The 24,967-nt window shown below is 33.5% G+C and overlaps 1 protein-coding gene across 1 annotated transcript; it reads left to right on the forward strand.

The window, feature by feature from the left end:
• The first annotated feature begins 12,940 nt into the window (after positions 1-12,940).
• Positions 12,941-23,778, forward strand: dlx4a (distal-less homeobox 4a). Its single transcript, XM_056453803.1, has 3 exons — positions 12,941-13,423; positions 14,494-14,687; positions 23,256-23,778. The coding sequence occupies exons 1-3, from the start codon at positions 13,120-13,122 to the stop codon at positions 23,508-23,510; spliced, it is 753 nt and encodes a 250-aa protein (XP_056309778.1). The 5' UTR covers positions 12,941-13,119; the 3' UTR covers positions 23,511-23,778.
• The last annotated feature ends 1,189 nt before the right edge of the window (positions 23,779-24,967 follow it).

The raw sequence follows: 24,967 nt of genomic DNA on the forward strand, positions 1-24,967 counted from the left end.
ACCACAATATCAACTAGTGATTTGATTGAGCACAAAATTGTGTGGTGCAGGATGAGTAGGCATGTTTTCAAAGTATACAGTGGTCAAGGTTTTACCGCCATAAGAGATCTTGTGTCAAAAGAAGAGATGGAGATGCTTGTTCATGCCTTCATCTCTTCTAGACTGGATTATCGTAATGTTCTGTTCACTTGTCTGAACAATTCCACCATGGATCGATTGCAAGTTTTGCAGAATGCAGCGGCGAGGCTTTTAACCAACACCAGTAGGAGGTCACACATTACACCTGTGCTTAAGGAACTTCACTGGCTTCCTATCAGCTTTAGAGTAAATTTCAAGATTCTGGTCATTACATATAGAGCTCTGCATGGTCAAGCATCCATGTATATTCAAGATCTTTTAAGCAGTCACTCATGCAGCCGGTCTCTGTGGTCTGCTGGCAAAAACCTTTTAGCCATTCCCAGAACTCGTCTTAAGACTAAAGGTGACCGTGCTTTCTGTGTGGTGGCCCCACGGCTCTGGAACTCTCTACCGATAGCACTGAGAACTCTAGGATCAGTTGAACTTTTTAAAAAGCATTTAAAGACGCACCTTTTTGGTCAAGCTTTTAATGAACAGTATTAGTGTTTCTGTATTTGGATTTTTAATTAGTTTTAATATGTTTTAACATGTTTTCTTTTATTGATATGTGTTCTTTTACTTGTTTTCTCTTATTGTAAAGCACTTTGTGACTTAATGTCTGGGAAAGGTGCTATATAAATAAACCTTTACTTACTTACAAAATTTTCTGCTTTATCTTAAGGTATGTACAAGATTTTTTATTTATGTTTTTTTTTTTATTTAGTTCTTTAAGACTGTTACTCCCCTCGAGATGAAACAAAGGCTCAAGTCGTTTTGATTTTAACAGACATTTATTCGGACGCGAGTCTGTAGTATGTCTTGTACATTCTAGCCTTGCACTCCTTTATGTCCCAATAATGCCGTCAGAACTACGAAAATAAATACATAAACTTAAATTAACCCTTTAAAAGTGATGTTGCACATAATGAACAACATACATACAATCAAAAGATAAAGTGCACATTAAACATGTAAAGAAATACACTTAATTGGCTAATTATACATTAACATACGGACACATAATCATACATGTTCACATCCGTTAACACTATACGACACATACCTCATTGGCCTCTCTAACTCAAGAGGAATAAACTTGAGGGGTAGCAGTTTCTCTTTAATTCTTTGTACTTCTTAATCCTTAATCGGTCTTATTAGCACAGCACCTCGTGGCTGTTCTACTTGTAGTGCATCGGAAGAATATCTTGATTGCAACAATGAAATAATTCCCAAGCTAAACATAACAAGAAAAGGTTCCTCCCTCCCCTTTATAGTTTTAGTTAAATAACTTTAAATGAATTAACATGCATTAACAACAAATATACATTACTTATTTATTCTAATGATTACTCTGAACATTTTAACTATTTATTGACCTTTTAACTGTAAAGTGTATGTTTATAGAGTGTAATTTATAAGAATTGCTTCTGACGGCAGCTACAAGGACAACAACATCTCCAGCAGAAAAGATATCCAAAGATGCTGTTTTAAGTTGTAATGAAATCTGTGTTTTTGAAACTAATGAAGTCAATTAGCCTGACATGTTTACTGCTCCAAAATATTGTAAATGTTTCACAAAATAAAATATTTTGTGTTCAAAGGGGAAAAGGTGTTGTTTTTTACCCAGACATTTAAAAAGAATATATTTTAGAGCAGTAATCACATCACCATGAAACCGGGATATTTTTATCCAAGGTTATCATACCGTCAGAATCCGGTCCATGCCTAAGGATGAGTCATCATGATTTTGCTCAATTTACCTGAACAGTTTAAAGTTTTCAAATGCGCATATCTGCTACTAAAAGGACATTTTGACAGCTTTTAGAAGTGCAGACTAAAAGACATTGAATATAAGCCACAAACCTCAATTTTCATTTCACTGGGTGCATAAAGTGGATGAGATCAGACGGCTGGGGCAGTATTCAGTAAACTCAGAACAGTTGTGGAATGTTTTAACCATCCTGACCAAAGTATTACACAGACTGTGAATTAGGTCATTAGAGTACAACATGTCCAAAAACATCCTTCTTGTCCTTAAAGGGATTTACCAAAAAAATGTACTCACTATATTTGCACCCTCAGGTGGTTTCAAACCTCCATTAGTTTTTCACCTGTTCAACACGAAGAGGATATTTTGAAAAAGCTGAAAACCTATGAACATTGACTTCCATTTAGGAAAAACCAATACTATGAAACCTGCATTCTTCAAAATCTTATCTCATAAAGGTTTGAAACAAGTAAAGGGTAAATAAACAATGACAATATTCATTCTTGAGTGAACTGTAGGCTATAATGTGAATATCTCACATGCAAAATTAATCATCTGCAAAAATAACTCCACAAAGATCATGGAAAACTATATTCAGAATGAGACTAAATATAGGGGAGATTAGATAATAATGTGACAAAATAGATCCAAAGACAAAAAAAGGTTAAATGAAACCAAATTGACTGATCGAATATACAAAGTTACATAATGCCCAAAACCATTCTAACCAAAGCACCAGCTGTTGAATTGATGTGCTTTGTGCCTTTGGATCTGAAACTTTTTTGCTCTTATCCTCTTACATGAGGTTTTGTTTTGACACTCAGCTGTAACGTTAGCCCCTGAATGATTGATGACCTTTAAAAAAAGAGTATGTAAGAGGGTGTGTGTACTGGGAGATTAAGTTCTACCACCTGCGAGGAGGCTACTGGGTGTTTCCTCCTGGCAGAGGTGTGAATCCTCCATCTTTGATTCTCCTGCATTTTTGAGCCTCCTCGATAAAGCCTCGGGACAGAGACACACCCACTGCTAAAAGCGGACTTGGCTTATCGGTCAGAGTAGCAGGACAACATTCCTCTGGCAGATTACTTGCGAAAGTGAATGCAGAGATGTGGCTCTTGGAAACCATTCAAAACCTTTACAACAGCATTCGAAATCCCCAGTTGGAGTAAGAGCAGTTCAGCCAATGTGAGCAGGAAGTGTGTACTGTACCCAAAGCATCATTTACTGTAGGTATTCAATGTAATGTTTGTGGAGAATGATATTTTTTAAACACCAACAACTGATATCATCTAATTAGGCTCATTAATCATATTTAATGGCGCCAGTTTTTAGTATAAACTTCCGCATATCCTGGTTAAAGGTGCAAACAAGAAATACAGAGCCAATATAACATTTTGTAAGCCTTAAAATAAAAGAATAATCAATGAAGGAATACTTGTACTGACATTGATAAATTACCTGTAGGTTTTTATCTGGAAACAATGAACAATCACACCCAGACAATAGGCTACTTGTAGTCGTAAATCAAAGTGTCAGATGCGCTCTGTTATACTAGTGCTTTTAGCAATTAAGTGCTTGGAGTGTTTCGCTTGTATCTTTGACCACTTGTTTAGGTAATTACCACTTATTATTTGTGAATTGTTTTGAGTAAGAAGAAATCTGCCAAGGGAAAAAAGTGAACTTGTTCAAAGTTCACTTTCACTGTACTACAGTGCTAAAATATCTTATCAATGAGGAGTTACAGACATCTGCAACATACACCACCACATTATTAACACAATCAAATCTATTAAGACAGATAAAAACATTCAAAATGTACTTCAATGGGTGTTCAAAAGATTGTTTAATTATTCTGTTTTCTAAATGCACATTCGTTATTTTACCTGTTACATTATTATGTGGTCGTGGTTAAGCAGCCCTCTCGCGAGTTCATTAAATAGAGTGGACGTCAATTTGAATGCAAAAACCTGGAAGCAAGTTAGCATTTCAGCAGTTCCAGTTCCCTCGTCCCAAAGTCAATGTTTTTTTTTTTTATTCATGGGATTTCGGTTAAATCGCTTAAATAGGGTTCTGTGGTTAACACAAACTCAAGATCATCACACATCACACTCTTGATTTTTTAAATCGGTAAAGCTTCTTTAAAAAGACGGTTGCTTTTAGGTTGCTAAATGGGACTACAGGCGGTGTCGGAGACATTATACGTCTTTGAGCTGAACTGGTCTGGAACACAACTCGCTACCGTTGGGCATTTGGATTTGTCTGTCATTTAAGTATTTTCATGAATAGTATTTTATAGTTTGTAGTATTTTCCTTTATTTTAATTAAACAGTATTATGGGGATAATGCTTACCAGTGCAGCCTTTCTCTTTCCTGCTCTCAGTAATGCAAGCGTGTGAATAAATGTGTAAAAATACATATTAACTGTCATTTTAACGTGATCAATTGATTTTTCGTCAGTTTTTAACACATTAACTCTATGCCATAACTGCAATATTTACCCTCCTCCTTTAAATTTACAGCATATGTGACTGTATGGGCTGCTTTTCACTGTACTTTGTGACAAAAAAAGAATACTGAATGTTGTTCTCTATCCATGATGAAACTTGCAGGCATATAGACTTGTCCCTCATGCCTCATTTCTGTCATCTATTACTAAGGTAAGCGGTCTGTGCACATGAGAGATACACTTATTGAAATATGTCTTATGATAATACTATGTAGGCACATTTATACATACAGTTTTAAAACTTTTACAACAACCGTAAAGCAAAATAAAATGTATTTCCCATGTAAAAAAATATCCAAAAGGCACGTAGGTCTCTACAAATGTGTTATAGCGCATTTATTTGTTTATAATATATAGTGTGGATTATAATATAATAAACCGAGAGAGTAAATCTTTGTCACGGACCATATTTCTAAAAATTAGCGTAGCTAAAATTATCTGAAGGCACTGTAGTCCGTTTATAGCCTAATGTTAGCTTTTCAGTTCTTGCGTTTGCATTTAAGATCTAAATGTGCTAAAAGTTATTTTATCATATGAGGATTATCTGTTTGACAAAACATGTAAGTGTGATGAACAGTGTTTGAACACAGAGCTTATTATTTGAAATCTTCAAAAAGCCAATGGCAAAATCCTATAGGGATTTTATAGAGGGAACCAGTTTTATGCTAGCAGCTGATTAGCCTACAAGCTGACATCATAGTTCCTCCGCTCTATATCATGAGGTTATTAGATAGTAATGGAGGATGAACAAAGGGAAAGGCAGGTGTGCATCGTCATACTCAGTCGCCAGTTTAGAGAATTATAGCCAACAAACTGCTAGGATTGTAACTAAAGCATCCGCAGAGTGATCAGTGTGACTGAATCTTACCAGATGGGATGTAGATGTGGTGTGATTTGCTTCGGAGTTCGACAGAACTTTATATGGTGTGCGTCATTGCAGAACAGACACACAGTCACTCGCAACTACAAATATACACAAACACTTAAATCCATCTTGATCACTGAATACACACACCCCATCGTACATTCACAACATTCGAAGATAAGACCCGGACAATGTTGCATGCTGGTCTATGGCATCACTTCTAAGGGATCACTGCACCTCCTGTTTATAGAGTGGACATATTTTCTGAAAATATTGGAACTCATTTCACCACTGTATTACCACCTTTCAGTACTGTAATTATTGGCATTCTTGTATGTTAATTGTTATTTACGTGAGCCTAGACTATTTTATTTATGTTATTTTATTTGCATTGTGACTATTTATGTTTACACATTTCAACGTTAATCTTCAATTATCTTAAAGAAATTAATAGTTTATTGAACATAATATTTTGTGTTTGACTTCTTTAGTCTTCTTCTATTCTTTGGGCACCAATTGAATAATCTGTCCTCTAAGGTGATATTGAACCATACAGTAATGAGTGCATTGATACAGTCTTCAATACAGTGGGGGAAGGAAAAATTTATAGCTTTGATGTATAAAAATATTTAGAAACAAATGGTAAATGTATGCTGTTCACAAAATAAATATATTTACAGATCCATGAAAGGATGAACAGATGAATGGCAGAACGGATAGATGGATAAACCACAGTATGGATGGATGAAAGGACAGATGGGTGGGGAAAAACTATAGTCTGACAGAATTTCAGATGGATGCATAGATGGACTAATGGCATAAAGAATGAATGGATAGATGAACCGTAGATGGGATGGATGAATAGATAGATGGTCGGAAGGATGGATGGATGGACAAACTGAGAGAATAACAGACAGAACAATGGAAAATATAAATTTGTAGATGAACAGATGGATATACAAATGCATAAATGGATGAATGGCAAACCAATTGGATAGATGAACAGTATCACAACGCTGGACTCCTTCTATTTCCTTCATTTCTGTGTGTTACAGATCTCTACCTGTCTTTAGCTGTAACCACTGAAGCAAGAGTCATTAGATTGATTCTCTGTAGCTTATTTTCCCCTTCCTTTATAACCTTCATGCCTACATTTGTGTTGCTTGTTTTAATTACCTGATTTGTACTTCCAGGATGAGGGTAAGAGTTTTCTCGTGGTTATGTTATACCTTGCTCTGCCACGAATTTCCCCTGACCAAGCATTTTTTGAGGAAATCCTTCTTTCATCACTCACTTACAAACATTCATTTTCAGATTTCCACTGTTTTGTTTTGCTGGTGGGGTAACACCTGTGGGGTTTCACCTGTGACAGGAAGGAAATAAGGATGGAAGGAAGGAAAGATGGATGGATGGATGGATGGATGGATGGAACATCGGAATAGATGGATGGAAGGATGGATGGATAGAACATCAGAACAGATGGATGGAAGGATGGATGGATGGAACATCAGAACAGATGGATGGAACAAAGAAGGAAGGAAAATGGATGGAAAGATGGATGGATAGATGGATGGATGGAACATCAGAACAGATGGATGGATGGATGGATGGATGAATGAATGGATGGATGGATGGATGGATGGATGGATGGATGGATGGATGGATGGATGGATGGATGGATGGATTGAACATCAGAACAGATGCATGGATGGATTGATGGAACAAGGAAGGAAGGAAAGAAAGATGGAAAGAAGGATGGATGGAACATAAGAACAGATGGATGGACGGATGGATGGAGGAATGGATGGATGGATGAAACAAGAAAGGAAGGAAAGAAGGATGGAAGGAAAGATGGATGGATGGATGGATGGATGGATGGATGGATGGATTGACGGACAAATCACAAAATGGTTTGATGACTGATTGGATGAACCATGGAATGCTAGCAAGGATGGATGGACAGATGGATGGGTAAAACTATAGAGCAACAGAATTACAGATTGAATGATGAATGGATGGATGGACAGCAGGACAGATTGAAAGATAAATGGGCAAACTATACACTGACAGAACGGCAGAACAACACACAGATGAATGGCAAATTGGATGATTAGCAGGATGAATGGATGAATGGCAGAACAAATATATGTACAGGTGAACTACAGAATTGTTGGTTGGACAGATGGACAGATGAATGGATGGACAGATAGATGGATGGAAGCATGGCGGACGGACAGACGGACAGATGGATGATGGGTGGAAGGAATATAGCAACAGCTCAATGGATGGATGAATAGGCAAACTATAGACAGAAGGACAGATATAATGATGGATCGATGAATGAAAGGATGTACGGATGAACAGCAGATTGGATAAATGGCAGAACAAACAGAAAGAATAATCATAGAATCACTGAATAGAAATAGATGTATGAATGAATAAAACTAGACTAACAGAATGACAGATTAAAGGATGAATGAATGGATAGATCGCCAGCAGAATAGATGGATGGATATACGAATGGAAGGATGGGCAAAACCATGCAACAGAATGACACAGAACGGTGGATATATGGATGGATGACACAGCAATAACGCAGACAGACAGAGTGACAGACAGAACGCCATCTACCCACTCATCCCTCACTGCCCCAGGCTTGGATAGACCTGCCAGAGCCTGCTCCCAGATGGCAGATCACAGTCAGCGAGAGACAAGACAGAAATAAAACAAGCACACAGTGTAAGGTAGAGAGAACTTCAGCAATGTTCAAAGGCAAAATGAGTTCAGATCAACACCTTTGAAGTTGCTGGCAGCCGCCAGACAGAAGGAGACAATCTGTCTCTCTGGTGAACCGCCCAGCTTGAGCAGTGCCTTAAACCACCCAAAACCCTGCAGCTAGTTTTAAAACACATTCACAGAAACGTGCTCGTCAAGCACTTCAATTACACTGACAGGTAGAGGCACCTGAGACACTGGTGAGACGCAGGGTCACAGGTCAATCTTGAACGTTGATATCTCTCATATTCACTTTCACCATTTAGTACAGACAAAAGCTTGAATATCTGGACTATTGTTCAAACTAATTGCCCTTTACAAGGAAAGATAAGTCACTCATTCACTCCAGCGAGGCTGATCATTCAAGTCTGGTTGTGTATTGTATTGAGGTCACAGATTACTGCGTCAGAGCTTGAGTTTAACCTGATGTTTAGAAAATGGCTTCAGAGACATTTGGTCATTTAAAGTGCTACAGAAACTGACTTTTTCTCCTGAAAGTTTCCAGGAAATCATGCACAGAGATGATGAGACACCACAAGAGAGCATCTGTTTCACCTTGTAGTAAATTAAAAAATATATATTATGGTTAATTCATAAATGAATAATATACAACCCTTGGGGGTGTATTTTTTATTTAGGTTATGTATTTATAATTGTATTGTTTGTTTGACAGACTTGAAACAAAGACTAAATGTTGCTGAAAAGTCACAACTAAATGTGAAACTTCTAATTTTCTAGCGGAGACATTAGGTAATGTTCCCAAACTACCTCAAACTGAAAACAAAACTTAATGACTTTTACTTTTTGTTATTTTTTATTCAATTTTTTGCATAAAATTAGTTTTTGAATAAAAACATTTCATATCAAATTTGAATAATAATTATTTTCTGAATCTGAAAAGGAAAGAACCTTTGCAGAATTAGGTCTGTGCGCCAACGCATTCACATATTCTCACATGCAGTTTAAGTTGAACATTTTATTTTGAAGTCTTTGCTGCTTACTAAGCCTGGTAATAATGCATTAACTATAGTCCACAAATAAAATTTAGGACGATAAAAGTAAGCTGCTAGTAAATTGCTAGTATACATTAATTTCCCAAAAACAATATCATATTAAAACGCATTATATTCCACATTCATCTGAGCAATTAATTCCATGTAACCATTATCCAATTTGCCTCAAAGAGAATGAGGTAAAATTAATGAAGTTTTTTGGATAAATTTGATTAAAGCATCAAACTATATAAACCATTAGTCTTTTCAATAAGATTTTTGTTTAAGAGGTTTTCTAAATAAAAAGTTTGTACATAGAAATTATCAAATGAGCTCCAGATATGCTTTTATACAACAGTTTGAGTCGTTCATACTGTATTTTTACGGCATTATTTTAATTATGTGTTATGTATTAATGCGTCATTCTTCCACATAATTTAACTTTTAGACAGCATAAATAACTTTAGCTTCAAAAAACTTAAAGAGAACATTTTGATTTAAAATAACAATAAAACTAATAATGATGGGATTGGAAAATAAAATTATTCAAGTTTTTATAGGCCTCATAATTAACGGAGCTAAAATGTACCAGACTGTCTATTATTTAACATAATTCATAAATTAAATGGTTTTGAACATGCTGTTTCGTCTTGAAAGCGAAGATTTGCGATTATGGAACCTCGTTAAAATGGGTAGGCCAAAATATTTGACAGAAACGCATGAAAAATTAGACATAAATGAGGACTTGTCGTGCATTATAATTATGTGATGCGTTTAAATTTGTTTGCTGCCTCCACGCCTGGATGCATTAAATAAATAATCTCTATTAAACTCTTATAATAAACTTCCAAAAGACATATTTCATTTATTTTGGATGTTAAAATAGTGTACATGTTTAGTCAGCACGTTTATAAGCATGCGCGTTTTCTCTTATAACAAAGTCGCGTTTTTTCAGTTCTTTTTAAGAGCATTTTAAATGAATCAGCCGAGCAGTTAGCGAAAATTTCCAAGATATATTTAGAAGAATTTACGTTGCCAATTGAATGAGAAACCTTCATTAAAACGCACTCTCTTGAACCATTCGTAAAGCAGGTAGTTACTGACAATATCAAGAGCTGTGAGCGGACTTGCAGGGACTTTTGCGTGGGATGTCATTTGGGCATCAGACTAGGGATCTGCTTATACAAGACATCATTAGCCAACTGATGGACAGCCTATCCACACCTAAACTAATTGCAAAGAACTTCAAAGAGCTTAAATTGCCTGTCAATTTAACAAATTATCTAATTTGTTATTTTTTTGCATTATCTAGCATATCTGAAGTTCGATAATATTAACACCTGCCCTCAAACCATAAGGTGACATCTATACGGTAAACACATATACACAACATCTTAGCAACCGAGTGCAGCGTTGGAAATGTCCATACACACCAGCAGAGAGAGAGACACACATTTATGACGCCAGCTAGTCTGGCCTAGGACGAGAAGTATTGTTATTAACCTCTTTTTCCCCCAGTGTGAATGAAAACCAAAGTGAGGGTATATCCTTGTGTTATGACTTCAGGGGCTTGCTTTGTTCTCCTCTATAATGTACACGTAATTACAGACTGTGATGGAGCTCCGTTTCTCTTTCTTTCTCTGTGTCTATCGCGCTATCCTTTCTTTCTCTCTTACGTCTTTATCTCTAATCCCTGTCAAGACTCAACCGTTCTCTATCCTTCATTATCCCGCTCTCGATTCTCTCCTTTTTTGTCATATCTGTTATTAAAGCGATGCTTACTCAATTATATAAGAGGATTATGACCGTTTTTCAGAAGCCATCAGCCAATTACGAATATTTTCAGCTAATTAATTCTCTGAATTGAATAATGTAACTAAGTTTTGTCTAAGTTAGCCTGACAGAAATTATGGTTTAACAAAAAATCTTTGTATGAAATAAAAAAGAAGAATAATTATAGTTTATTGCTAGTTTAACCAAAGTTTTTTTGTAATTAATTTGCGGTTCCAAATGGCTATCCAATTTCTTAAAAAACATTTCACTGCTGGTTATTTATCATATTTTATGTGACAAATAAGAAACATAGCTATGGACTTCCATGTTTTGTTCCTACTTTGGGTGTCAATGGCTGCTTTTTTCCAACATTGTTCAAAATATCTTCTTTTTTCGTTCAACAGAAGAAAGAAATTCAGGTTTAGAGTGTTAGTAGCCTGGTGAGGACATTTCTGTTTTGGACTGAATATACCTTTATAAATTATATTTCGCAGGTGTCTTTCGCTATATTTTTCGTCGAGTTCGGCCATTAAATGTCAGGTTTCAGCATTGTCAGCGTTGTCTGGACCGGGGTTGAGACACACATTCTGGGCGTGTCGTGACGGTTGGTTGTACCTGTGTGTCGAGGAATGTTGGCACAAGATGAAAGCACCTATAATTTGTGTAATTCTCTCGTCACGTCACTATTTTGGTTTAATAACACGTGTCCTTCAACCAAAACATGTAACAACCTCGTGCATCAATAAGCGGCTCTTTTTTTGTCGCTCCTCCTCTCAACCACTGTAAACATGAATTTCAACGGAAATCAAACGAGGCGGATTAATTAGCCGTGGGATGCTGCAGCCATTCTGTGTTGTCTATATAACTTCCTTATTCAATATTAATTTGTTTGAAAATATTAAACTGTTTTTGCTAAAACAGCAGAATCTGATTTAGAAAAGTTAAAGCTTCTGTTATTTTTATGCTTGTTTTTTTATAGAAAAATAAACGTAGACAATCTAAAATATATGATTATGAGATAAGAAAAATACATGAAGAGTTCAGATGCAAAAAACTCTAAATGTCATATAAAAAATGTTCGTCTAAAATGAGCATTTTTATCAGGCTCCTGAGTGTAGGATCAGTAATGTCACGTTTATGGCAAAGAATAATTCCCTTTCATGGTCTTTGACTTGAAATAACTCAACATAAACAAAGGAGGCTGAGAAAAATTTTCATTTTAATGGAAATTTCAGACGGCACTTTTTGCATCTTAACTCTTCACATAAAAATAAGTAGGCATAGGCTAAAAAAAACCTGTCACCATCTTCACCTTCTATGTAGCTTTACTGTTTTTAGTCGTATCTTTTAAGTTTTCTATGTTCTTATAGGGCTGATACTTTAACTGTATTATTATTTTTTTTTATTATTATTTATTTTATTTTGTTGAACATTTTCACATCCTTTTGTTTAGGATATGGCTGCTAAACATTTTTCCAATTCAGGAAACCTTGTCTACAAAATAACGCATGCCTGGCAACGATAATATTGGTTACCAAATATGTTTTCTTCACCTTTTAATAATCACACCTTTAAACACTTAGTTCAGATTAAGACATGCTGCTCTCCATATCCCTTTCCTATTCTTAATATAAACATTATAAGGTGGTATATAAATAAAGAATGTAGCAAAATGACTGCACAGTATCAACATATTTAATGCTCAGTTTTGTACATGCGTATGTCAATTTAATGCGCATTAACATTTTAAATCAAATACTATATTTATGTGAACTACAGTTTTATTTTTTTTTATTACACTTCCGATAACAGTTTGTCTGTTTACACAATCAAGTTCCCATGATTAATTTGTTTTGTTATGGTTTATAAATCTTTAGCTAGCAGATAGTTTATTTTTAGAATTGTTTATTTTAAGATATTGGTACGCCCGAAATGGTATGGACCCAAAGCAAAATTTTGTTCTTTAAATACCAGTTCATCGTAAAAAAAAAAAATATATATATATATATATAAACACAAAAGGGCAAACTGCAATGCTATGCGCATACTACACTATAGTGACGTCACGAAGAATTAAGAAATGACGCGGTCTGCGCATGCAGCCAATAAGAGAGCGCAGCGTTCTCACTGCAGGACTCCAGTATGTGACGAGGCTGTTCAGATGAACTTCACAGACTTCACACACGGCCAAAACGAAAGCAAACGCACGAGCCCCACGGACATGGATCTTTTTGATGGCCCTCTTTAAGAGATGGAAATTACATGACTTCTAAATAGATGCCACTTTTATGGTGCACCGGTCTAATGGACATAACTCTAAAACATGACTATGACTTCACTGTCTGAAAGTTTGGAGGCTTCAGATCCCTCAAAGTCGGCTTTTCTGGAGTTCAGTCACGGTTACCAGTCTCACCAGCAGCATTCACCCGGTGTGTCTCACGCGCACTATCCGGTGCACGGTTTGCATCAAGGCGCGCATTCGCAATACGACGCGGCCTTCTCCCCTGGCGCTGCGTCCTACAGCCGTCCACTCGCTTACCACTATTCCACCGCACACCACCATCCAGGAGCTTACCTACCCTATCAACACAACAGCGCAGTCGGATATTCAAGAGTAGAGGATGCAGGTAGAGTGTGCTTTCATTCACTTACTAAAAAATGGCTTTGGAAAATTATGCCACAAGGCGCAGGATTTCTGACTAATTGCAGCAATGTGCAGTTGGGCTTCATATTGTTGTACTTTAAATCTTCAATCACTTAATTTTATTTATCAAAATGTAGCCTAAAATGCAACCTGTGGAATTTATCGGCGTTTTTCGTATCTTTACAAATTTGAAACAAACTGAGAGCATTACATTTTTTTGGAGAAACTAAAGAAGTGCTAATTTATTTAGACATATAATACACATTAAATCATTCTTTTTGAAAAGTAGTTAAACTGGCATATGAACGCGTGCATTTTTAATTGATTTTTACTTTAGTTTTTCTAATTAAATCCAGATATTAGTACTAAATGCTACAATAAAATGTATGGCTACTCAGAAGGATTAATATACTGTGAGCACTCCAATTAACAAAACAACGATCGATGGATCCCGAAAACACACACACACACAAACACGCTATATTTCAGGGTTTAATTGTATAATGGATATATAGCCTTGCTGCAATAATATACAACCCTCACAGAAACAAATTAACATTTTAAAAACCATTTAGTAGATGTTATATAGAATGTTATATAGTATTTATAATGTAAGATCCAACAAGAATACCTGAATTACACACAGGTAGGCTACAAGTTTCTCATTTGTTTGAAACCTGTCTTTACATTTAAAATCGCACAATAAAAAAAAAAAAAAAAAAAAAAATACTATAATGATTGTTTAGTCGTGGTTAGCTTTTAAAATGCATCATTTACATATGATAGCAAATGTTATCTTTATAATAATTTATCTATCTTTTTCATTAAAATGTAGTTTAACTAAAGCTTCAGATCATTCATTACATACAACAACTTTAGTGATATTTTATACTCTACAACTGCAGACAAAATGACAACGTGACAGTAGTTTTGTTTGGGGTTTACAACCATTTTATAGATTGAACGGTGAGCACATCTTTTAAAAAAACAAATAACTATAGACAATTATTATAATTATTATAATTTATTTATTTTTTTACTTTTTCACGCAAGATTCCGAGAAGCAAAGTTCCATCGAAAGTGGAGAAATACGGCTGAACGGCAAGGGGAAGAAGATTCGCAAACCGCGCACGATTTACTCGAGCTTACAGCTGCAGGCGCTCAACCAGCGCTTCCAGCAAACCCAGTACCTCGCGCTGCCCGAACGCGCTGATCTGGCGGCCAAACTGGGTCTGACACAAACGCAGGTATGTATACAGGACAACCTCATTTAAGATGAAAAATGATACTGTTTTTACCATGCTTTTGAAGACGATCCTCAAATGAAATAATGAAAAACGGCGAAAAGAATGTCTTTATTACTATTATAACTGGCTGAAGGCTGGGTCAGATCTATAAAATCAAATCCAAACGATAGGTAAATGTGTGTTTAACTAGGTAAATGTGTGTATAGGATTGACAGGACTGAACAAAGGACAAAACATGTAACGCGTAGTGGAAAATAAGGCCTATCGAAAACTTAGTTCGACTTATAGAATCATATGTCAAACAAAATATCATTGCAGGCCTATTAGTTTATATTTATGTACTGGAAATAACAGTAAGTGACAAAGCCTACACTTAAAATATTATATAAAATAAGTCATCACTACAGATGTTTTTAAATTACTTTAACTTTAATAAGCTCATCAGGTTTCATTTTTTAAAATATATGCAATGTTTAACTTAATATTTTACAGTACTGTGGGTTGTGCAAAAGTTATAAACTCTTATAGAAAAAAGGAAAAACTATGTTTAAGAACAGCACATAATTGTCCTTTTAGGGATCAAAAATGGTTCTTTATGGTCTGAATAAAAAAAACTACTTTTAAATTAGTATTTTATTAATATTTCTTGCAAATAACATTAGATTGCAAACAGTGTACAGTGTGCACTTATTTCAAAATCAAAAAAGAAAAGTGAGAAAGCGTAGTTTGATTTTTCAATTGCAGTCAGAAACATAGCAGCCCATACAATACACAATGACAGTCAAAATTATTCTAAAAAGCAGCAATATGCAGATCTGCAGTGCATTTATGATGCAGGACAGTTATAGTTTCCAAATATGCACAAATATGTACAGAGGTAACCACAGTTCTCTATATAAAACTATATATACAAAACTCCCATTTCACCAGAGAGTTAAGATGTCTTTGAGCATGTAAAATATTTGAGTTATTTTAATATTTAAAAATATGTCCTGTTTGTAACATAACATGTATAACACTTTTGTTTGGTAATAATAATAATATCGAGCAGTTATTTAGTTGCTTTTATCTGAATTAGTAGTAAGTAGTTGTAAGTAGTTATTGCAGGTGCAAGTGCCTGCCGTTAGAGACACAATTGTACTAAATAAATAATTGTTCATGATAGTCAATTTTAAATGAAATGTTAATCTATTATACTCATCCAAGATAATTAAAGAATTCGCTTCATAATGTTTCAATAAATCTGATTTAAGGAACCTGCAAACTCCTGAGATTTAAGTTAAGTTATAATGAGTAGCAACACATATGATAAAATAATCCAATATTTTTTTCAAAAATCTAATCTAATCTTCAGATCTTATTGACAAGCCTCATCTTTGGCCCCCTTTAATTTTTCGTCTTCACTCAATAATTTTCTATTGCAACTTTATATAACCCAGTGACCAGTTCACCTGACTTCACCCTATACACTTCGGAGAGCGTAATGAAAGGACACACTGACTGAACCTCCTAGAAAAATGACAAACCATCCACCCACACGAGGTCTGACCTCAAAAACAATTCAAACTCCTGCAGCTAACAAAATATAAAGCAGTTTTTAAGAAATAATAAATGGGTGTTTCTTTAACCATGGGCACTTTTACATGATTTGTATTAAAAAACATTATTTACCTGTTATAAAAAAAACTGATGTCAACTTTTTATTTTGTAATATAAATGCTCAATTAAAACTCTTGAAAACTACTATAAAAATATATTGAAAATGCTACATATTGAAATGTAGGTATGGGAGGGCAGTAAAACAATTCCAATATTAACTAACATGAATTATTACATTCATAAAACTAAAAGAATCTAAAAGCAAAGAACTAAAGGGAAGTTTTCCATATTTAGAGTGGGCAAATAACTGCTACATTAATACGCGTTTGAATGTTTTCACATCATATTTCATATTTTGAATAAAAAATAAAAACAGATACATTTTTTCATAATGTAAATGTGGTCATAGGATTATTTGATGTTATTAAATGAGCCTTATGATGCTTTTATTACACTTCCAGCTTTCTTTAGTGTAGATAACATATCTGTTCGGACATGAATAAGATCTGCAAAGTTAAAAAGTCCACTCTAACGTTACTAAGCACGGTTTCTCAACTCCCTCAAATGTCTCTTTCAGAACTGTACTCAAATGTCCACAATAGTGTGCTGCAAGGGATGACATTAAAACCCACAATATTAACTCACCACTGTTTCCCTTGAGATTTGCCAGTGGGTTTTTATCATAGATTTTTTTTTCAGTTTATGAGTAAATACGGTCTGTGGTAAATGAAACTTGAACATGCTTTGATGTTGTGTGTGATGACACGTTGACCTTTTTCAAGATTGCAGACATGTTAAGTGTCTGGACCGACCAAATGTACAACCTACAGTATATGAATTTGTTTTACACACTATTGTCAATTATATTTTCTTCTAAATTTATTAGCTCCTTGTTAATTTTTTGGCTACAGAGCAAACCACTCTTATCTGATAACCTGACCTTATTACACTGTAAAAAAAAGATCTGTAAATTAGCAGTTTTCCATATTTTCTGATTTGTATTTTTCCCTATTTATTTATGCTTTTGATTTGCATTATGGACCATTGATCTTTCTTACAAACCACTTTTACCTTAAAAAAGTGACTTTTATGAACACTTTTAATCGTCTAAAGTGATTTATTGTCCGAGTTGTTGTTGTATAATATGGTACATAAACTGCCAGTAATAAACTGCCAGTACTTCTGTTATTTTACAGACTTATTTCTCTCTATATTATTTCTCATACATTATATTATTTCAAACAACTAATATGTCAATAAAAGTCACTTTGTTAAACTGCAGAGTTGAATTTTCAACATCAAAAGTCAACAGAGCAGAGATCAACATCTCATAACGCAATTCTCAGCCATAAAACAAAGGGAAAACACTTGTGAATCACAAGATATGGAAACTGTTAATTAACAGATCATTTTTACAGCGTAACTTAGTTAACCTAAAGTTATGCCTTTACACTTTAAGCTGAATAATAGATCTCGCAAAATAATTCCGTATAGCCATAATGCCAAAGACAAATGAAATAACTTATTATTAATTTATTATTTAAAACTATTATTTTTTTCTTATTGTAATAATGTTATTATAAATGTGTTTTAAAAAACTTGTTATTAAACAGTAGTCAGAGAACATTTGAAAAAGAATGAACATTTCTAATAATTTTGTCTTGAACTGTATTTATGTAGGCACAGCCCCTAAAAAGGAGGCGGGGAGTAGGAGCTCATTTACATTTAAAGAGGCACACACACACACACACACAAAATAACAGTTTCTGCTTCTAACCAAAAAAAGGCATTTATAATACATTATCTGTGTGGTGACTTGAGATGAAAAGAACCATGTCTGTGGTAAACATTTCCAAATGAATTGATCTGATTTTTTCTTGAATAAAGTTGTGGATCATTACACTATCAACTTCATTTTGAAGATAGTTAAATGGCTATAGATCAGACAAAAATGAAGATTCTGTCATCATTTACTCACCCTCGATTTCTTCCAAACCTGTTTTAGTTTCTTTCTTCTACTGTACACAAAAGAAAACATTCTGAAGAATGTCAGAAAGCAGCAGTCATTGACTTCCATTGTATTTATTTGTTCCTATCATGAATGTCAATGACTGTGTGAGTAAGTTATGTGACTAAATGCTGAGTAAATGTTCATTTTGAGGTGAACTATCACTTAAAGCATATACATGTCATCAAACAGTGCTTTATCATTTCTCACTCATGTACATACTGTATTTAGAAATCATTATCTCAATCACTTGTAGTATCTGGTTAGATGTGTTGAATTTACTTTAGACCATGCTGGTTTTATTTGTACAATTTATCATATTCATATTAACATCACAACAGATTTAGTCTAATCACTGAGGCATTCATCCCTCATAATATGAAATTCTGACGCAGAATTGAAATAAAATAAAATCTAATTGCACTATCATACATTCTTAATTACAAATTACTTTGTAGCATATATGTATGTATGTATGTATGTATGTATGTATGTGTATATATATATATATATATATATATATGTATGTGTATATATATATATATATATATATATGTACAGTATGTGTATGTATGTATATATATATATATATATATATATATATATATATATATATATATATATATATATATATATATATATATATATATATATATATATATATATATATATATATATGTGTGTTTACACTGTAGCTATATGATATTTTTTTTTTTTCATAATGAATCATCCACATCAGAATGAATATTTCAGATAAGTGTTAATGTTTTCTCTGAAGACGTTTATAGATGATTATCTGTTCAGCAGGACAGGTTCAAATCTCTTACATTTCAAGAGAGCAGACACAGGTATCATAACCGATGGTGTGTGGCCAGTTTGCAGAGCCAAATACTTTTTAATTAGCAATTGAGCCTGTCATCACTTCAGTCAGCGAGAGCTGAATCTTGCCTCTGGCACCTGTTCAAGTCGGCTCATTTCATCTATTTTCTACATGCAAACAAAGATTTAGTTATAAAAAGCAGGGCATCACCACATGACAGAGGTGTTCAAAATGTGGCTGGAGTGAAAGTGCAAATTAAAATAATTATTTTGGGTGTCAGAGAAAACGTTAAAAGGGTAATTGGACTTTAATCCTGTTTAAAAGTCCTTTGGAAAACATCGCTTTAATTATGCTTCATTACAGAAGATTTTACGGCTCTGTGGGTGTCATTGTAAAATCGCAATTAGCGTGAACGCTCCACATCACATAATAATCACATAATTAAGAACACTACGAGTATAATATCGAGGCTTGTTTATATCATATAGCTATCCCTGAAAAGGCGTGCATGTTTGTTTTTAGGAAGAGTTTGGGGTAAATTTGGACCGATCGCAAGTTTGGAGTTTTGTTGCATCCAAGGAACTGTCAAGCGTTTTCTCTCTCACTCACAGCAAGCTGAAGGCGAGCTGATGTTGGCAAGAGATCTGCTTTACCACAAACATTCGTGCAGAATGAAAGCTTGCAGAAATTCACACTTACAATGTCTAAGCAAAAATTAAAATCTGTGTCTTCAGAACTCCCTGTTCGACTTCAAAAAGAAAGGGAAAAATTCTGCCTTTCTTTGCTTTGTATTGTTTAGTAAAAGTTAAAGGGTTAGTTCATTTCAAGGGATAACTGTTGATCTTTTCACCGTTAGAACACCAATAATAAATACATCAACAAAAGAATAATAACGCATACACATAAATATAGCAAAGACAGTTATTTACAACATTTATACCTCTAATCCATCAGCAAACGGTTATGAGCACATGTATTCTGCTCATTAATTATTGTAACTGTAATGATAAATGTATACGTCAGCATGTTTCAGCATGGCTTTCTGTTTGATGTTTGTTAAATTTGATCACTAAATAAAACATAAAGGTATGAACTATAAAATCCCCAAGATGTCACCATACAACTACAAACATTACATATTGGCTAGTATATACTGTAGAAGTCATATTTATTCACAAAATGGCTATAAACTTTACAAAAGAATTACTAAGAAATGGCAGGTAAAAGATTATATTATATATACTTATATATACTTATATTATACTCTTTTCTTTCTATCTATCTATCTATCTATCTATCTATCTATCTATCTATCTATCTATCTATCTATCTATCTATCTATCTATCTATCTATCTATCTATCTATCTATCTATCTATCTATCTATCTATCTATCTATTCACACATAGCCAAAACAAAATTAATACATGAGGCTTTTGATCGTACAATGCCTTATAAGGCCAAATAATGAAAGAAATTGTAACGTTGTTCAGTCAGGAGCCATAATTAATTTTGTTTAGTCTGCTTTCTCTTTTTCCTCACTTTTTTTTACTCTCAAAGTGTCAATAATGTATTTTATGTATACCAAAGATCACAGTTTCAGCTAAAAAAATGTTCTTTAATGTTCTAAAGAAAACAAACCCCCTCCATCTTGGATGTCCTGAGAGAGAAAATTTAGGGAAGGTTTAGAATAACGCAACAACTTTGTGATAGATTTAACTTAAAGAAAAAATTAACATTTTATTTACTATAAATTGAGTTATTTTGAATAGTAAAGCATTAACTGTATAAAAAACTAAACTTTTTCTAAACATGTAACTGTTAGATTATACATTTAAAATATTTACTGTGAAAGACACAAGCTAGAAAGATAATACATGTACATTTATAGTGCGTTTAATGCATTCATTCATTCATTCATTTTCTTTTCGGCTTAGTCCATTTATTAATCAGGGGTCGCCACAGCGGAATGAACCTCCACCTTCGAACCAGCTACCTTCTTGCTGTGAGGCAATCTCGCTATCCACTACGCCAACGTGACACCATGTGTTTAATGCATTTAAAAAGAATACTGTCATAGCACTTTAAGTCTGAAATCATACGTTTTTTATATGTTAGTATCAGTATGCCACTTTTAAGAATATCTATAAACTAGTGTGCTTCAAAAAAAATGAACAAATTCACATTAAAAACATAAAAATAACCGAAGTTTATCACTTCCGTATAAAATGAATGAACATTTTTTTTGATATCAGCTCATACTGCCTTTTCTCATCAAATCTGAACAATCAAACGCTCTCTAGTATCTGACATGTCCTGCCCCCTTCAAGAAGCTATTGCTATATGCGCTCAACCACTCTCACTGGCAAAGCTGTTGATTTAAACAAACTTTAATTGGCTGTTTTTTTTTTAAAAAGAGAGAAAGCTACTTTACTTCCGCCCCGTCTTCATTTTCAGTTTAAATTACATCACACACAAACAAAAATACACATTTCAAAGCATTTCACAGGACATTTAAATGACTATTTGTAACATACAAAATAATTTACAGTTTAAAATTTAAGAGACATAGGTCTCTGCAAGACAGTCCACAGTTATACAGTATCTAATTTGTGGGATGATTTTTATTTGTATGTTGCTAAACAAATGTTTGTAGTCTTATTTTAGTGTTCACAGTCTGTGTTTTAAGTATTTTGCTTTTTATTTATTGTGAAAGGTTGTTTTTAATGATGAATATATACAGTGCTAATATAGCCTTCTGGTTGATGTTTATGCTATTTTATTAGTTAATAAAACATAAAGGAATGAGCTATAAAATGCTAAAGATCTCATCATATACAGTGCTCAGCATATATAAGTACATCCCTCACAAATCTAGCTTTTGAATTAATATTTTTAATAGGAAGCTATACAATATTATATTTGTGCATATACATTAGATTAGTCAGTACTAAAGCCAAATCTGGAGCTTATCTAACAAAATAACTTGCGATAACGGTCCAAAAACTTGAACACCAAAATTGATATGTTATTATATAAATAAATTTTAAACACAATTTTAAATAAGGAAAAATCAAGAGAAGCAAATAAAAAAATGGAAAAAAATTAGTTTGTAGGTTGTGATTCTTTTTTTTGCTATATTTAGCTTGAATTTAGTTGGATTATCTTCCAATTTGTAAATATGTTTGGTGTCTAAAATATTATTTTAATAAATATATCTGTTTAATAAATCTGTTTTGTTTAAATGCACCAAAATACATTGACTATATTCACTGAGAAATGGAGAAAAAATTCACTTTCAAAGTGTTCTCAATAATGCTGAGCACTGTATATAGTATCTCAGTTTTGAGATGAGTTTTATTTGTATGTTGTTAAGTAAATGTTTGTAGCATTATTTTAATATTCAGTGTCTGTGTTTAAGGTATTCTGCTTTTTATTTATTGTGAAAGGTAGTTTTTAATGCAGTATTAATATAGCCTTCTATTTGATGTCACCATATATACAGTTTATTTAATAATATTTAGAGTAAAACTATATTTTACTCAGAAAATGATACATTTTGCAAAAAATAAAAATTAATAAGAGAAGTAATAGATTGAATGAATAAATAATAAAAAAAGTAAAGTAGACAAATAAAAATCATTTTTTACTTTCTAAATAAAACATATAACCTTGTTTTGTTTTATTAACAACTTTTAACAACAAAAAACTCTTTAGGGAAAAATACTCTTTTGTTATTCACTTTGCTGATTCTGTCTAGTGCCACTTAACAGGTTATGACTTATAAAAAACTTTCGCAATATGTTTTTAAAAAGACTAAACTGAAGCTAATTGCAGCTCAAAATTTGGTTCCAGAACAAACATTTCAAGTACACAAAAATGTATGAAAATTTATAAAGTTGCATGCATATAATAATAATTAAAAATAACAAAATATTTAATTTTTTAATTTAAAATAAAGGTTACAACCCCCCCACCCCACCCCAGAATTTTTTTTCTTTTAATTAATATTTTAAATTATTAATTAATACATTTTTGTATTTAAATAAATTGATATTTAAGTTAGTTAGATTTCTGTATTTTGTACTTAATGAGTTTCACAATATTCATTTCATCAAATTAAATGATGTTGCATATTGCAGGTCAAGATATGGTTCCAGAACAAGCGTTCCAAGTACAAAAAGATCATGAAACATGGCTCAAGTGGACCTGAAGGAGAACACCTTCAAGCAGCGTCTGCTTCGGGAGCCCCGTGTTCACCAGGCATGCCACCCCTATGGGATGTTTCCATGCCCAGCAAAGGTGCTCCAATCCACTCTGGAGGATATATGAACTCTTTCGGACACTGGTACCCGGGTCATCATCAAGACCCAATGGCCAGAACTCAGATGATGTGATGGGACGTTTAGGACAATCTACAGTGTTTCCACGTCCCATCTACTGATTCCAGCAGTTCACACAAGCCCTCTTTAGCACTGCGTACTCCGCCAAACATCCTCCCCAGTATTTTCCTCATAAAGATTTACATTGCTGACATTTTGGTTTATTTGCTTGCAGGTTTTTGTGGTGGATTTTTTTTTTAAAGACTGAATAGACAGCCTAACCTGAACTTGGATTTTTGTATGTTCTTGTAAATTTGAATAAAATGCCTTTGTCTGATTGTCACGAATGTCTATCTAATATTCCTCAGTCCTCTCTCTTGAATATGTATCGGTCTGTTGCATGATATTTTTCTTTGGTTAAAAGAAAACAGCAGTGTTGAATTTTGCTTTGTTTTTCAAAGTTCTCAGTTTGACCCATTCATTAATATACACTTGAATGTGCTGAGGATTAATTTGTCAAGAACATTATTTGGCAACACTTTACAATAAGGCTTTACTTGTTAGTATTCATTCAATAGATTGTACAGCAGTTTAAAAATTTTACAGCATTTAATAATCTTAAAGGTAATTTCAACATTAATTAATACTATAAATGCTAAAAACATATAGTCTGTTTATGTTTTTATTAACATTAACACATTTTATGAACAAAATTGTCACTCACTATAAGTTATTAAATGTTAACTTAAAAAACTTAATTTAAAGTTGTACAAAACCTATTTTTTTATGTTTGACTGATTAGTCTTAGTACAACAGATAGGTCATCCAAAATGTTTTGTTTGTTTGGTTTTTCCTTATCCTGATCTCTTAGTAAGCCAGTTGAACCCATATGGGTTGAACCACATTTAATAGTTTTCATTGCCAATCTTAACCAATCATGTTTATTTGTTTTGGGTCGTTTGGACTTTTCACAACCAGCAAAAAGCCGTAGAGATTTAGAGAGGCTGGATAGAACTCCCTCAGATACCCCAATGGTTTTTTTAAATAATAAACTTGAATGTCCGTAGCATGTATTTGTCTAGAACATTAATTGGCAACACTTTACAATAAGGCTTTACTTGTTAGTATTAATTCAATAGATTATACAGCAGTTTAAAAATACTACAGCATTTAATAATCAAAGTTAATTTCAACCGTCAATAATAAACACCAAAAGAAATAGTTTGTTAATGTGCTGTGAACCAACATGAACATTTTCATTAACATTAACACATTTTATGAAAATATGTCACACATTATAAATTCAGGAATTAACATCAAATGTTAACAAATAAGACTTTATTTCAGAATTTTACTAATACTATTTTTATGTTTGACTGATTACTCTTAGTACATCAGATAGGTAATCCAAAGTGTTTTTGTTTGTTTTTTTTTATTTTTATTATTTATGCACAGCTCTAAGTATGCCGGTTGAACCACATTTTTTTTTAAATTATCGCCAATCTTGGCCAATCATGTTCATTTGTTTTGGG

The sequence above is a fragment of the Danio aesculapii genome, chromosome 3 (genome assembly GCF_903798145.1).
Source record: "Danio aesculapii chromosome 3, fDanAes4.1, whole genome shotgun sequence".
Taxonomy (NCBI): Eukaryota; Metazoa; Chordata; class Actinopteri; order Cypriniformes; family Danionidae; genus Danio; species Danio aesculapii.